The sequence below is a fragment of the Impatiens glandulifera genome, chromosome 1, assembly GCF_907164915.1.
Source record: "Impatiens glandulifera chromosome 1, dImpGla2.1, whole genome shotgun sequence".
NCBI classification, from domain to species: Eukaryota; Viridiplantae; Streptophyta; class Magnoliopsida; order Ericales; family Balsaminaceae; genus Impatiens; species Impatiens glandulifera.
Genome location: NC_061862.1, coordinates 105,305,386 through 105,320,662, shown reverse-complemented (window position 1 = coordinate 105,320,662; position 15,277 = coordinate 105,305,386). Strand labels below are relative to the sequence as shown.

The following is a 15,277-nucleotide window of genomic DNA, read 5'->3' as shown; positions in this document are numbered from 1 at the left end:
GATGTTTGTTTGATTCCACGAATTTGTCGTGAAAAAGTTTTGATTTGAATAAATTGCAATAATATTAAGTAAATGTGATGAATCAAACCGAGCTATAACTTTTTTTTCTCCACTATAATAAGGTATATTAACTAATAAGCTTAACTTTATAAATTAATACTTTCAAGGGCTTGTTTGATCTTTGGTTATTAGGGTTTTTTCTGGGTTTTGTCCTAAAAAACCTTGTTTGATGAAATTTTAAAAAAACTAGTTTTTAAAGTTAAAAAGTCAAAAATGTCCTTTAGTTTTAAATATAAATTAATTTTATATAATTAAATAAAGGGTAATTTTGGTATTTATATATATAAAATGATTGATTAGATAGTTGAATTGATGGATGAAAGGATGTTTGGGTTTTAGGATAAAATCCTGGAAAAACCCAAAAAACCAGTTCATCAAACGAGCTCCAAATGTATATGAACTAAACGAATTAACGGGAAAATAGGCTGAATCAAACTAAACCTTAGAGAGTACATTAATGAAACAAAGGCAGGCATGTGTCACTGACACTTGACAGTGATCGATGACACACACATTCATTCGTCTCCTTTTATTTTTAATGCAACATTAATTATTATGAGTTTGTTTGATAATGGATTATTTGAAAAAAAAATAATCTCCTTTAGAGTAAAATTGTGGTTATTTTAGTAGAATGATTCAAACAAGCTGTTATATCAATGTATATGATAAATTTTGTGTTCATATAGTAAGATTGTATCATCTTTGACACCTCTCTTGCCTTTTTTTTCTAAATGTATCTTCACAATTTTTTGATGGATCATTTGAATGAGCAAGAAATAAAATATATGTAGAAGAAACAACGAATGAAAGTAGGGGTTCATCGGTTTAGTTTCAGATTATTCGAGTTACTTAATTCGGGTTCTTTGAATTTTTATTTTTTTAAGCCGAAAACCGAACCGAATATTAAAATTTGAATTCAATTTATTCGAATTTTGTCGAATTCGGTTGAATTTTCGGTTCAGACTAAATATTGAACACCTGTAATATTGAAATTTGTTTACTTTCACTATTAACACATTTCGGGGATTACTTTCACTATTAACATATTTTAGGGATTAGAGTCTTGTAGATTTGAAAAGGCTTGTGACTAACCTAATTTAATATAATAAAATATACATATAATGAAATATATAATAAAAATAAATAATAAAAAATGAATTTGATTTTCAATTTGGTTTTTGAGTTTTAATCCTAATTCGAAAGACAAAATGAAATTCAAATTTTATTTATTTAAATTTGTTCGGAAACACGATATTGAACCCTCCTAAATGAAAGGACAAACATGATTTTGACAACTTCTTTCACTAATACTCTTAAGAAACAAAAAGATAATATAAACATTAATTTTGACAGCTTTCTTCATTAACATCCTAAATTCATTTGTTTTTGTTTGGCTTTCTTAGCTTATTTTAGTATATTTGAACATCTTGCACCTTCTAAATAAGCTTAGAATATTAACTTTTTATTATTTATGTTTGAGATTCTGTTAGTTGGTCTTTATTTTGGTGGGGTTTTTTTACCATTATGTTTTTGTTTTATATTTTCTTTTATAAAATTGATTGTTTATTAATTTCTTTTATATGAAATGAAAATGAAAAATATTGAATACTTGGGAACATCTTTTTAGCTAGTTAGTGATGAAAAAGTAAATGTAAGCACAAATTGAAAGAGATGGTAGGAGTAGTTAATAAAGGAAGAAACAAGTGGTAGTGGGGATGCAAGGGATATAAGCAAAAGCACATGGATGGTAGGACAGGCAATGTGGGCTAGCTGTAGTTGATTTAAGAGAGGAATATTATACCTTTTCTTTTTAATAAAAAAATAAAATAAAATGAGATAATAACAATGTCATACTATCAAGATGATGTGGTTGAGCCACACAATAAGATTGATGAAGATAGAACTCATTTTCTCCCCTGATAATTTGAAATTTTTGAATCTGATCGAGATGAAGATTCCTTTCTTGCTCATGCACATTGATATGGTGATAGATGATTAGATTCCGGTTGAGGGAGACTAGCTAGAATGACCAACTTTGCGATAGTCTGAACTTTGTTCCCGGATGAAAAGGAACATATAATACTGAAATTATGGTTTGTTTAAGTTTGTTTGTTCTTTTTGGAACTAAAGAAGAATTAAAAAAATGTGGCAACACATTTAACAATTTAACTAGGTGCAGAACAAATTTAACTAGGTGCAGAACTTGCTGTCTGACGGGTTCAAACCTAGGACCTCACAAAGAGGCTGGGGATATTCATATCTTATTGCTGCTAAGCTAAAAGAAATAATGAATTAAAAGAGAACTAGTATGACACTCATAACCTCAGTGGCCACAAAAGGTTAAGCATGACCTCTTGTGGTTAAAATATATTTTACCTAGATTGCATGAACTTGTCAAAATAATTTACTAAAAGATAATAATTTTTAAAAGTAATGTTATGAATTGTTCTAAGTTAAAACGAAAAAATACTAACATTTCAAAAATGACCTCATAATCGTGGAGAAACAACCTCACCACATAAAACTGACTCAAATTCCCATCAAGGTTATTAAAGGCATTTTGGGAGTCAAAATAATCGTGAACATAATGAAATAATATTCATCCCTTCCTCTCCTAAAGACATCGTAAAGGCATTAGTAGGAAGCTTATATTTATCTCTATGAGGTTTTGATTTGGCTTTCCTTGATTATTCCTTAGGCACACTACATTATTGATATTCAAAAAAATATATTTCCAAACCTGATATATACAAAAATATATAGTTATATATGTTTCTTATAGTAATTTTTTTTTTTTACTAAAGTATCTTTAAACTATATTATGGACTTGCGAGTGAACGCATTACAAATGGTAATCATAGGGATCGAATTAATGCACAATCATTCAAAGATCCCATTATCGTAGTGAAAAAAATTGAATAATTATGGTACTATACAATACAAATTATGACAATAATTGTGATATATAAGTTAAATCGAAATAACAAAATAATGAAGTATCAAAAGACAAATATCAAAATTCTCAAAAGTTTCAATTCAATATTCTCAATGAACTGACGTGAATTCATGGCTCCAAAGAGATCATTTGAATAACATTTTTTTAAAACTCCATTGCAATTAATTTACTAATTAAGACTAACAAGGCATTCTAGAGAAAATTTTACTAATAGATAAAGGATTTAAAATTACTCAATAAAAAATCTTAAAAAAACATTCAATCCATCACAACAAAAAGATATTAATGTAATATAAACAAATAAATATGTCAGGTTTGAGAATGAATATCAGAATTACAAATCACATAATACAAAGAGATACAAAATGAGGCTTCAAACCAAAAAAATAAATTTAAAAAATGGATGTTTAAATTTGTGCAAATTAAACAATAAGACCTAACTAATAATTAACTAGCTAGAAATTAAGAACAATTTCTCAAGCAATGGTGAACAATGTCAAATCTTCAAGCCCTTCCATTTCCTCTTTTGGAAATAGTGACACTTTATTCTTCTTCTTTAAACAATATTATATAAAATTGAATAAATAAATTTTGCAACTTCTTCTCATGATAAAAAGCTTACCTTATAATATCAAAGTGGGTTTGGTTTCATTGAACCATGGTCAAGAAGGAAGGTGCCCCATTATTCCCTCCTCCATTAGATGATGCTTTTGTATTTTGTCCTTGGAATTCTATCTTATAAGCCATTTTCATCTCCTCTTCGTTCATGATGTCATCTTCTTCTTCTTCGTCATCTTCATCGTCTAGATCCATATCGTCGCTTTTATCCTCGTCCATTTTGCCATAACCACCAATGATAAACTGCTGCTCTTGCTGATTTTGGCATTCTTGAATACCACCCCTCACACTGTCTTCTGGCTTCAATGCAATAACAAGAATCAGCATTTAAAAAAAAAATCTAAATAACTACATTAAATAATGTAATTAGGATGTTAATCCTTAGATCAATATGCTAGCACAACAAAATGTTTTCATTAATAATATCAACTTTAAGCAGGACCGGCCCTAGGGTAAGGCAACCAAAGAATTAACCGTCTAGGTCCCTCCATCTTAAATAAAAAAATAAAAAAATATCTTAGTAAGATTTGAATCCCAAAACCTCTAAGTGATTCAAGACCTCTAAGAAATTATTATATCATTTAACCAACTAAATTATACTAGTTATGTTAAATATAATAGTTAAATAAAACTAAGAATAAATTTTTTTTTTCAGTATAGCACAAACTTTCCTACCTTAAACTACCTAAGACAATATAATACCAAAAAAAAGAAAAAAGTAACACACTAAGGCCATGTTTCCTATTGGTTTATTTAAATAAACTTCCTTCCTTCTTTGTTTGTAAATATTAATATATATATTTTTTTAAAGTAGAGAAATATTTACAAAATTAAAAATTGACATGAAAAAATAAATATAAACTTAGTGGATAATATGAAAATTTAATATATAGAAAGGTTATTTATTTATTTTTAAATAATTTAGTTAAACAAGGAGTAATTAAGGTTAACTCCAAATGGATATAAGTGGGGATTAAGAGAATAATTTATGATGTTAAATAAAAAAAATAAATTATTATGAGGAAGTAGTAAATAGAAAAGGAGGATATTTACTTTCTTAAGACTCCCTTCTCCAAAGAGATTTGCCGTCAAACCATCATCACCCCCGCTGGCACCTTCATGCTCCTGTTGTGGTTGTTGTTCTTCAGGTTTAGTATTGATGATGTTGACTCCACCAAGAACTTTATTCCTATACAATTCATCCAATTGATTGTAATAAGGACATGTTTTAGTATCATCTGATCGTTTCTTCTTACTCTCTTTCACTTTCTTGTAATATTTGTTAATGTTTTCCCATTTCTCTTTGCATCTCTTTGCATTTCTCTTATACCCCATTCTATTCATCCCTGCTGAAATCTCTTCCCATAATGGCCCTTTTGGTCCTGATTCTTGATACCTATATTCAAGCCCACTTCTCATTTCTATCAGCGCCAGAATTTCCTCTTTAGGCCATCTTGATGATGACGGCTCAGCAGTACTCATCTCATGTGGTGGCCGGTGCTCTGGTGTTGCCATTACCAGTTCCCTTGATAATATTGGTGTCGGTTGAATTGGAGATAATGATGACGATGGTGGTGGTGGAGGGATGGAGACAGGAACAGGAACAACGGGAATGGTGGGAATTGTGGGAATGGTGGGATGAGGGGGTAATTGGATGGTTTGGCCGGTGATCTTTTGAAGGAATGTGATAATGGCGGAATCTCTTGAAGCAGACATGGCACGTTCTTGAGCTATGAGATCTTGTTCTTTGGCTAATCTAATGATTTCTTGTCTTTTCCAAGCTTCTTCTCTAATCATTCTATCGTGTTCTCTTCTCTCAATTGCTTCTAGAAATCTCTGCTGCATTGTTTCCTGTTTCTGTAAAACTTGATTCATTAACTTCTCGAAGAACTCCACCATTCTCTCATTACCAGCACTATTCATCATCGGAGGTGACAACGATGAAGTCCTCTTACGTTTCCGTTCATGATTATCAGAAGAATCAGAAGCAAACGAAGAGTTAGTATCGGAAGAGAAGCTAATACCGACATGGGTTGCTGCCGCCTTTCCTGTAATTGAGGTTGGTGGTGCGGCGGAAATCGGCGGAGGGGTGATGGAGAACATTAGATTCGGCTGAAATCTAATGCTGGAAGATATAGGTGCAGGACTTGGAAACCCAGTTCCGGCGGAAATCGTAGCCGGCGGTGGTAATTGTGGCGGCTGCATGGAGGAGGATGAAGTGGCGGCGGCGAGGGCTTCGAGTTCGGTGAAGAATTTATAGCTTTTACCGTCCTGACGACCGGCTCGACCTTCTTTAGTTCGTTTGTAATACTTGTGAACATTCTCGAATTTCTCTTTGCATTTTTTGGCACTCCTCTTGAATCCCAATTCTCCTAGCTTCCTGTAAATCGAAACAAAATTGATTGATTGATCGATCCAATGAAGGAAGCATCGTTTGAAACAGGAGAAGAGATGTAAAAAAATAATATATAAACTGTACAATCATAGCATCAAACAGATCTAATAAGTTGCTTAATTTTGTTTTTGAAAAAAGTAAGGTACGTGGCGAAAGGTAACGAATCATGCAGTTATGAAATGGAATCCAGGCGGTGGGGGAGAGAGAAATGATGCTTGTTTGTCTCGAGAATCGTGTAGAGGAGCCATGTGCATCTGCTTTGCGCATTACACAGTTATTGTCAGTAATTACAGTAGAGAGGGAAGAAGAAAGAAGAAGAAGTGTAATGAATTGGAAATTGGAAGAATTTGGGGATTTGATTCATTGTTGTTGATCTTGCTGCATGTGCATTTTATATACTTTTATGAAGAACATCATCAATCAAACAATTGAATTGAATTATAATCAGAATCGAGATCCAATCAATTTGAATGGATAAAAGAAAGAAAAGTACCTGGAGATTTCTTCCCAAAGAGGACCTTTAGGATTAGCATCTCGAAAGGTCGTATCCATTTCCGATCTGATCTTAAGAAGCGCGACGGTTTCTTGACGAGGCCAACGGTTACCTCCTCCAGACATCTCAATTCTACCTCTTTCACCTGATAACAATAATTCATCTTCGAATAGTAATCCAGCCGCAGCAGAAGAAGAAGTAGAATGAGGTACCGCCATTGCCGGTGGTCTGCTGCTTATAGGAGAAGCTTCTTCTTCCACTTGTAATGACGGATCTCCCAATTTCAACTGCTGTAACTGTTGCCTCGGATCAGTTACAACAGAATTCAATTGATTCTCTCCTTCTCCTCCTCCATTTCCTCCAGTTCCTTGCATCTTGGCAGAATCAATGAAATGAAGATTTTGATATATATTATCTATTGAACAATTGCTTAATTGTATGAATAACGTGAATATAATTACATGAAGACATAAGCATATGAATCAGAACTGAATGTACAACTGGAAAGATAAGAAAGAAAACTCAAACAGTTTTCATATGAGAGTTAGTGCTGGCTTTAGAAATTGATTTTCATTCTTTCTCCATCATCATCATCTCTCTTCTTCTTCTCTGCTTATGATTAGTTTATGTATAAACAGCAGCGTAATCATCAGCGTCAACTGTACTTCAGAATTGGGACTTGAGAGTGTGTGCAGTTTTGGTGGTAGTTTCTGTAATCTCTATGTGTGTTTGTGTGTGTGAGAGAGAGATGAGGCTCTATCTTCTATGATTGAGAAAGAGAAGAGAGAGGAGAGAGAATGTGGTTGTGGGCAAATGATAAAACAAACCAGATGCTGTGCTGTCAGGGGGCCTTACTTTGTACTAATAATTGTTAAAAACCCATCATCATTATCAATTGCAAAAACTTTAACAAAACTAAATATAAATTAAATAATTACAGTTAAGAAGATAAATTAAATAGCTGTAATAAGAGTTTGTTTGGTTTGAACTTTTGGATTATAAATTTTAATTATTAAAGTGATAAGAAGTTAAATTAAAAGGTAAATTATTTCTTCAAATTTATATGATAATTATTTAGGTACGCGGTTTTCACTCTAATTATTGTGTTAGGCAGTTTTGATTAGTTTATTTTCAATTATTTATGTCCAAGCTGTTGTACTACTATTTCATAATATTAATCTGTTTATTTATGAAGAATAAATTGAAACAAATTTCAATATGAATTATGAAAAAATGAATTATTTTAAGCTTGTTTGATGTAGTTTTTTTAGGTTTTATCAATATAAATTTTAAATTATTTATTTTATCAATTAAAATATTAAAATATTATTATATTGTTTTTATTAAATTTTAATTTTAAATACTAAAAAATAATATTTAAATTAATCAATTAAAACTCAGATATTCAATTAAAACACTTAATTCCTTCAATAGTTAAATTAGTTATATTAATATTTTATTTATTTATAAATGTTAAATACATAATAATAATAATAATAATAATAATAATAATAATAATAATAATAATAATAATAATAATAAGTTAACGAATTTGAAACTGTTAAAATAAAATATTATTTTTTTTTGTATAACTTTAATATTAACAAAAACTTTAATATTAAGTTGTATAACTTTAATATTAACAAAACTTTAATATTAAGGTGTATTCAATTGTGATTATTAAAGAAGATGTTCGATTTCTGATTAGCTTCCAATAACAGTTGGCCAATAAATAATATTAATTAATTGAAGAGATAATAATTCTCATTAAAGTGATTAATAATACCTTTAATATTAATACTAGACTTATAAAATGGGTAATTGCAATTATATATGTTTAAATTCTACTTGTTTTTATTATTAAAAAATGACAGTCATTAACAACACTTTTAGTAAATTGGATGAAGACTAAGAAATTGTCTCCAATATACAAAAGTATAGCTCATTTTGTTATTTTATTAAATTTTCAGATGGAAAATAATAAATTTGGGCAACTATAATGTTAGTAAATTTCTAAGAACTTGTTTGTTGTTGAGTTACTTGAGAATGTTATTATTATTTCTTAAATTTTTTCTTTAAAAAATAAGTTATTTAAAATTTTAACTAGTTGAATTATTATAATGTTTATTTATATTTAAATTTAAACTATATAAAAATAAAATAAATTCATTTTAGTTTTTTAATTAATAAATTTGATGATTAAATCATTTTAAAAAATTAGATGGGATTGATTTCTTTATTTAAAAAATAAATTTTTAAAAATTTTAACTAGTTGAATTATTATAATGTCTATTTATATTTAAATTTAAACTATATAAAAATAAAATAAATTCATTTTAGTTTTTAATTAATAAATTTAATGATTAAATCATTTAAAAAAAATAAGATGTGATTGATTTCTTTTTTAATAAAAAAAATCTAAAAAAAAATTAAGCAAATGAGGATGTTAAATATTTTGGATTATTTATACATTTTTTTTAATTCTTTTAATCACATGGATATATTTTAACTAAAATGAATTAATTAATTTTAATACAAAAATATTTTTTTTATTAAATTTTAATTTTAAATATAAATAATATTTTAATAATTCATATTACAAAATTTTCAAATAACTTATTTATTTTATCAAATATATATTTTTTAAATAACTTTAAAAAATCCCAAAATTAATTGAACTCATTTGAACTAGAGTTATTTTGTTTTTAAAGTGTTTTTTTTTTTTTTTACTTTGTTTTAAAAATTAAGAGTAATAAATTATTCATATTTTTGGTGTATATGTAAAATATCAAAAATATCATTTTTTTTAATATCAAAAATATCGATAAGGTATGGTATCGATATCAAAATTACAATTTAAGTATCAAAATAATATTTATAAATAAAAAATATATATAATATTTATAAGTAAAAAAATAATGACTAATAAAATTAAAAATTAACTAATAACTAAATTTAATTTTCTTAGATTAAATTCACCTGTCTTAGTAAATTTATTTTGTTCTCTAAATCAATTTAAGGTTTAAATATCAAAGTATTTATTATTATCTCTAACTTCGTCATATTCATTTTTTTTCCCAAATAAATTTGAGTCTCTATCATTGTAGTGTAAGGGTAAGAGATGGTTTAAAAAACTAAGATGTCATCAATTTGATTACATTTATAACGTTTCAAGCGGATTCATAATTGTGGAGTCTCATGTTAGTTTTACATTAATTTCAAAAATAAAATAAAATTTGAGACTCAACTCTTAATGTATTTATTTCCTCTATAATCATAATAGATTAATTTTCTTCTCCGAACAAATTTGATACATCTATTATTTATTATATCTTTTAATATTGTTTTATTATCTGTGTGATTTTTTTTCGAATAAAAAATAAATATTTTTGTCTTGAATTATATTATACTGATATATCACAAATATTCAATATGATTGATATCTTATTTGTATCATACCGAGATTTTAGTAACCTATATTTTGGTACGGTAAATTTTGAGTTTTTATATATCAAAATTTTTGTTGTACTGTGTGGATAAAAAAAATTTGGTATACTGTACCGACTCACAACTAAATTTCTAAATATTAAATCACTCAATTTATTAATAAAAATATAATTATTTCATTTGATTAAATATAAATTTTAAATACCAAAAAAACATTTTAATAATTTATTTTTAAAAAAATCAATTTTTTTATCAAACAATTTTTTTAATTTTTTTCTAAAAAACACAGGAGATCAAACAAGATCTAATAGATAAATAGCAAAATAGACACGTCTAGGCCACAGGCTCACAGCTTAAGCCTAAATATTATAACTGTATAATCATGTGAATTAAATTAGTTGATTAACTAGATTTATATACTAATGACTAATGAGTAGAAGTAGTTTATTTAAAATATTTTCTCTCTCTAGCCAGATAGATAAAGATGATAGAAGGTTTCTTTCCCACTAATAAGGTTATTCTTAGTGCTTTTGTCAGAACATATTCCTAAATTAGTAATATGAAGTTTTATCATGTTGGTCCCACTCCTAAGTTTTTATATTATTTAAAAATAATCATTTTATTGTATGAGTTAAAGTTGTTACCAAACCACCGGATTATTTGAATATGTACATTAAAATATGTTTCAAAAAAGGAAAAAAAAAATCCAGACAAAGTTAAGAAGCAGACTTTAATGATACATATTCACTTATATCTTCAACTAGATAATACTCCAAATAATTTTGAAGTACATTATTTGAAATAATTCACTCATGCTCAAAATACAAACAATAGAAATGGATTTGAATCAAAGAAAACAAGAAGCGCTTTTCTTCAGTTTTGATCAAATCATAACTCAACTCCTCCTGAAACAAACCTTAGTGGGAGAAAAGCTCTGGAGATTTTTGGCGAGAATTTTCTAACGACGGAATCTTAAAATTTTTCCCCAAATACGTGCACATTCTCATATTTAATCAAGAATTGTGTCGGAATCAAATACGTACAGTTGCTCAATCGCGCGATTCAGTTGATTTGGTAGTCGGTTACGGGAAACGTGGTCGGAGTAAAGATTATCAGCACTCTGACACGTTCGGGAACGTCTAACACATTTGGCACATCGGGGAAAATCATCTAGGGTTTGAATAAGGTCGTTTTAAGATTGTTGTTCTGACTTTAATCCCCTGTTCTGAAATCTTTTTAGAATATGGGTAAAAAGAAAAACAACAAGACCAAAGAAATGTAGGATTTTGTTCTTAAAGGAGTCAAGGCCAAAGAATTGTAAGACTTTGTTCTTAAAGGAGTCAAAGAAACTGTAGAGAAGGAAATGAATAAAATAGCCGAAGAAGTTATTAACGAAAAAGTGTAGGAAATCAGTAAAGACCCAATTGCTGCCCAAAAACCTTTGGAAAATAATGTAGGGATCAAAGAGAAGAAAGAAGGAGTTTGGATGATAAGGTATAATCAAATGACCAATTTATTTAGACTAAAAAACCAAATCACCAAACTTCTAACGCATACTAAGAAATGAGAGATTGTACTTAGAAAGGATAAAATACAAAGCACAACAGTCCAGTTTAACATTCATTATCTCAAAGACTAAAATTTACTTAAGAAGGATGAATATGAGGTGATAGTAAAATTGTCTGTTATAACAATAAGAGAGTTAATGAATGCTCCTAAATCGAAGACCTATACTATCAGAAGTAATTTTACATGGAAAATCAATGAAGTCTGAAAAAATAACATTGGGAAAAAGATGAAGATCATGTATACAAAGGAAAAACCTACTTGGGAAATATACAGACAAAAGTGGAGGTACTGAATTTTCCTTTTGAATTTAAATTTCCTTCTATATTAGAAGAAAAATGTGTTAGATAATGAGAAAATGTAGTGGTGAGAAACTACTTAGGAAAGAATAGAGTTTCTTTCATAGTCACCAAAGAGGCACTTATGAAGCAATGTGAGGAAAACGAATTGGAGAAAATTTCAGCAAATGTACATGATCTCTACTTTTTGAAATTTAAGAAGGGATCAAATCTGGATGAAATTCTAAAAAATGGGCATACATATTTTGGATCTAACTACATGAAGTTGGAAAGATGGTCTAAAGATTTGAACCTATTAAGAAAGCCTAAAGAAACAACTCAGATATGGTTCAAACTTTAGAATATCCCTGCACACATGTATAATGTAAAAGCTCTTAGTCATTTTGCAGGTTTATTGGGTACACCATTATATATGAACCCAATTACTGAAGTAGGAGAGAACCTATCATTTTCTAGAATTAGCATTTGAGGTGCATCGTAGAAGCACACTACCAAATAGTATGATAGTAGTAGACAGAAAAGGAAAACCTACTGTCATGGAAATCACTTATGAGTGGAGGTCATACAGATGCACTTTCTGCAATACTTTCTAACATGCAAGCCCAAATTGTGATTTAGCTAAGGAAAAAGATCAGAAAATTCATAAATGCCAGAAAATAAAGATGTAGAAAAATGATATAGAGGTGCCTATTATCAAAGAGCAAAATGTGGTTAAAGATCAGGAATCAGAAGATAAAGAAAATTTTTTATAAGACGAAAGCAATATGAAACCTAATCATGTTGAAGAGATAGTTGAGGATTTTCAATCAAATCAAGTTGAAGTGGTTGCTAATGAAAACAGAGAGGAAAATACTCAAGATAATCAAGAGGAAGAAGAGAATTCTAATGTTTATATAGAGGAATCCAAAGTTGCTGAGAATTCTAAAGCTGAAGCTGAAGAAAATAAAGACAATGATCTCGAAATTCAAGTTGAGAAAAAGAAGGTGAATAACTCGGAAATCCTGAAGAATAATTCTTTTTATCAAATCAGAACGGGTTCATATAAAGGAAAAAATAAAAATGAGAATAAACAATATTCATCAACCTCTTCAGTTCATCCCCCTTTTATTGTAAGAGAAAGGGGAAGGGGAAGGGGAAGAGGAAGGACAAGGGAAGATGAAGACAAAATGTTGAAACATCAGGTTGGTATGGAAATAGAAATGCTGATTGAGATAATTAGGATTTGATACAATTTGTAATCTCTGTTTTTGGTATGTTTGATGGCTACTAATCAGGTTCTTTAGAGTTGTTTGATTGTCATCTATTAATCATAACTAGGGTTTGTCTAGCTTTGATTCTTGACCCTCATAGTTTTGAGATTTTAATGAAATTGTTTTAACCGTTTCCTAAAAAAACAATAAAAATAGATTTCACTTGTTCAAGTTCCTATATAATCATTATGATTAGAGTTTAATTTATATAACCACTTATAACTAATTTGTCAATGTTTTATAATTATTGATTCTTTGAAGAATCATGTTGATTTTATTTTCATTATCAACATCTTAATTATTAAAAAAATATTAGGAGGTATAACATTAGAGTCATATTAATTTTTTTTATAAAATTAATTAAATAATTGTTTAAATAATATCAAATATTCAATATCTAACCATGTTAAAGAGAAGTATGTTCTTACTTTGAGGAAAAGATTAATGGATGTTATGAGTTCGTAGTTATGACATTAGAGTCATATTAATTTTTTTTATAAAATTAATTAAATAATTGTTTAAATAATATCAAATATTCAATATCTAACCATGTTAAAGAGAAGTATGTTCTTACTTTGAGGAAAAGATTAATGGATGTTATGACTTCGTAGTTATGACATTTAATTCACACTAGTGAAAAAAGGGTCATTACCGAGAGTACAATCTTTCGATAATGGCCCTATATCTATCGGTATAGTCATAATACCAAAAGTTTGGGTAACTCTCGGTATTCGTCGGTATTGCCGCTTTCGGTAAATCTAATTGGGTGTTTACCGAGAGATTTCAAGAATCTCTCGGTTTAGATGCTAGTGGGAAAAACCGAGAGTTTTTTAAATAACTTTCTGTTATGATCAGGTACAACAATAGGAGGGGGTTGAATATTGTTGTACTAGACTTTGACTTTCAATTCGATTTTAATCTTCTTAGAGATGAAAATTTGTTTATATTCTTCACAAATCTTCGCAAGCTCTTGAAAATATTCAAGTGCGGAAATGCTTGCTCGATTTGAAGCGGCAAACAAACGACTGTAAGAAGTAGATATGAAAGAACATAATGAGTTTTATGGATGTTCGGAAATAAAATTCCTATGTCACCCCTTCTTCTGTTTCTAGAAGATTTTTCACTAGAAGGCTTTGATTTGTATAACAACTACACAAATCCAGTTAGACACGCAGGACTTAACAACTGCATATTTCTGAACTTCTAACTAACACTCTGTTGAACAAACAATCCATGTTCAACTTACAATATTGAAATTTTACATAGAAAAAACAGTAGATGAATTACAGAATGATCTTAGAACGAGAGTAATCACAACACTTAACAGTTCGCAATTCGTGTGATTATTCAGGGAAGCGAGAGATTCGTTGTTGTACTCTAATCGCCTTTTATACCGAAGTCTCAACAACAGTTGAATCATTCTCTTGGATATGTGTCAACTTTCCGTTAGACGTATGCCAGGTGTACGAGATCATACATGAGAATATATTCGTTGAATCGTGGCGTACCGGATTGTACTATAGAATATTCGTTGGATCGTAGTGTACTAGAAGGTACAAGACGGGTTGATGGAATATTTGAGTACTTGGCAATTAAGCGTATGAAGCTGACTAGGCAAACGACTGATAATGAACACATTTGTTCGTTATGCTGATGAGATGAGAAGATAAACGGACACTTCTTCAGACGGCTGCTGAAGCAAGGCATCTGCTCACACTTCTTCAAATCAGAGCGTCTATTGAAGAGAGACGTTTGCTCACGCACTTCTTCAGATTAACACGTCTGTAGAAGTTAGACGTCTGCTCGCACACTTATTCAGGCTAACACGTCTGTAGAAGTTAGACGTTTGCTCGTGCACTTCTTCAGACTAACACGTCTGTAGAAGTTAGACGTCTGCTCGCGCACTTCTTCAGAATAACACATCTGTAAAAGTTAGACGTCTTCTCGCGCACTTCTTCAGACTAACACGTCTATAGAAGCTAGACGTCTGCTCGCGCACTTCCTCAGACTAACACGTCTATAGAAGATATATGTCTGCTCGCGCACTTCTTCAGACTAACACGTCTGTAGAAGATATATGTCTGCTCGCGCACTTCTTCAGACTAACATGTCTATAGAAGCTAGACGTCTGCTTGTGCACTTCTTCAGACTAACACGTTTGTAAAAGCTAGACGTTTGCTCGCACACTTCTTC

At 29.6% G+C, this 15,277-nt stretch overlaps 1 protein-coding gene across 2 annotated transcripts; it reads right to left on the bottom strand.

Annotated features, from left to right (window-relative positions):
• Window positions 1-3,284: 3,284 nt before the first annotated feature.
• Window positions 3,285-7,344, bottom strand: LOC124919497 (trihelix transcription factor GTL1-like). Of its 2 annotated transcripts, none has more exons than XM_047459741.1 (3): window positions 6,523-7,344; window positions 4,688-6,014; window positions 3,285-3,934 (listed from the first exon to the last, which is right to left on the bottom strand). In XM_047459741.1, the coding sequence occupies exons 1-3, from the start codon at window positions 6,894-6,896 to the stop codon at window positions 3,665-3,667; spliced, it is 1,971 nt and encodes a 656-aa protein (XP_047315697.1). In that variant the 5' UTR covers window positions 6,897-7,344; the 3' UTR covers window positions 3,285-3,664. The 2 variants fall into 2 exon arrangements, with proteins under 2 accessions (XP_047315697.1, XP_047315698.1); XM_047459742.1 differs by having other exon boundaries at window positions 3,671-3,930.
• Window positions 7,345-15,277: the final 7,933 nt, after the last annotated feature.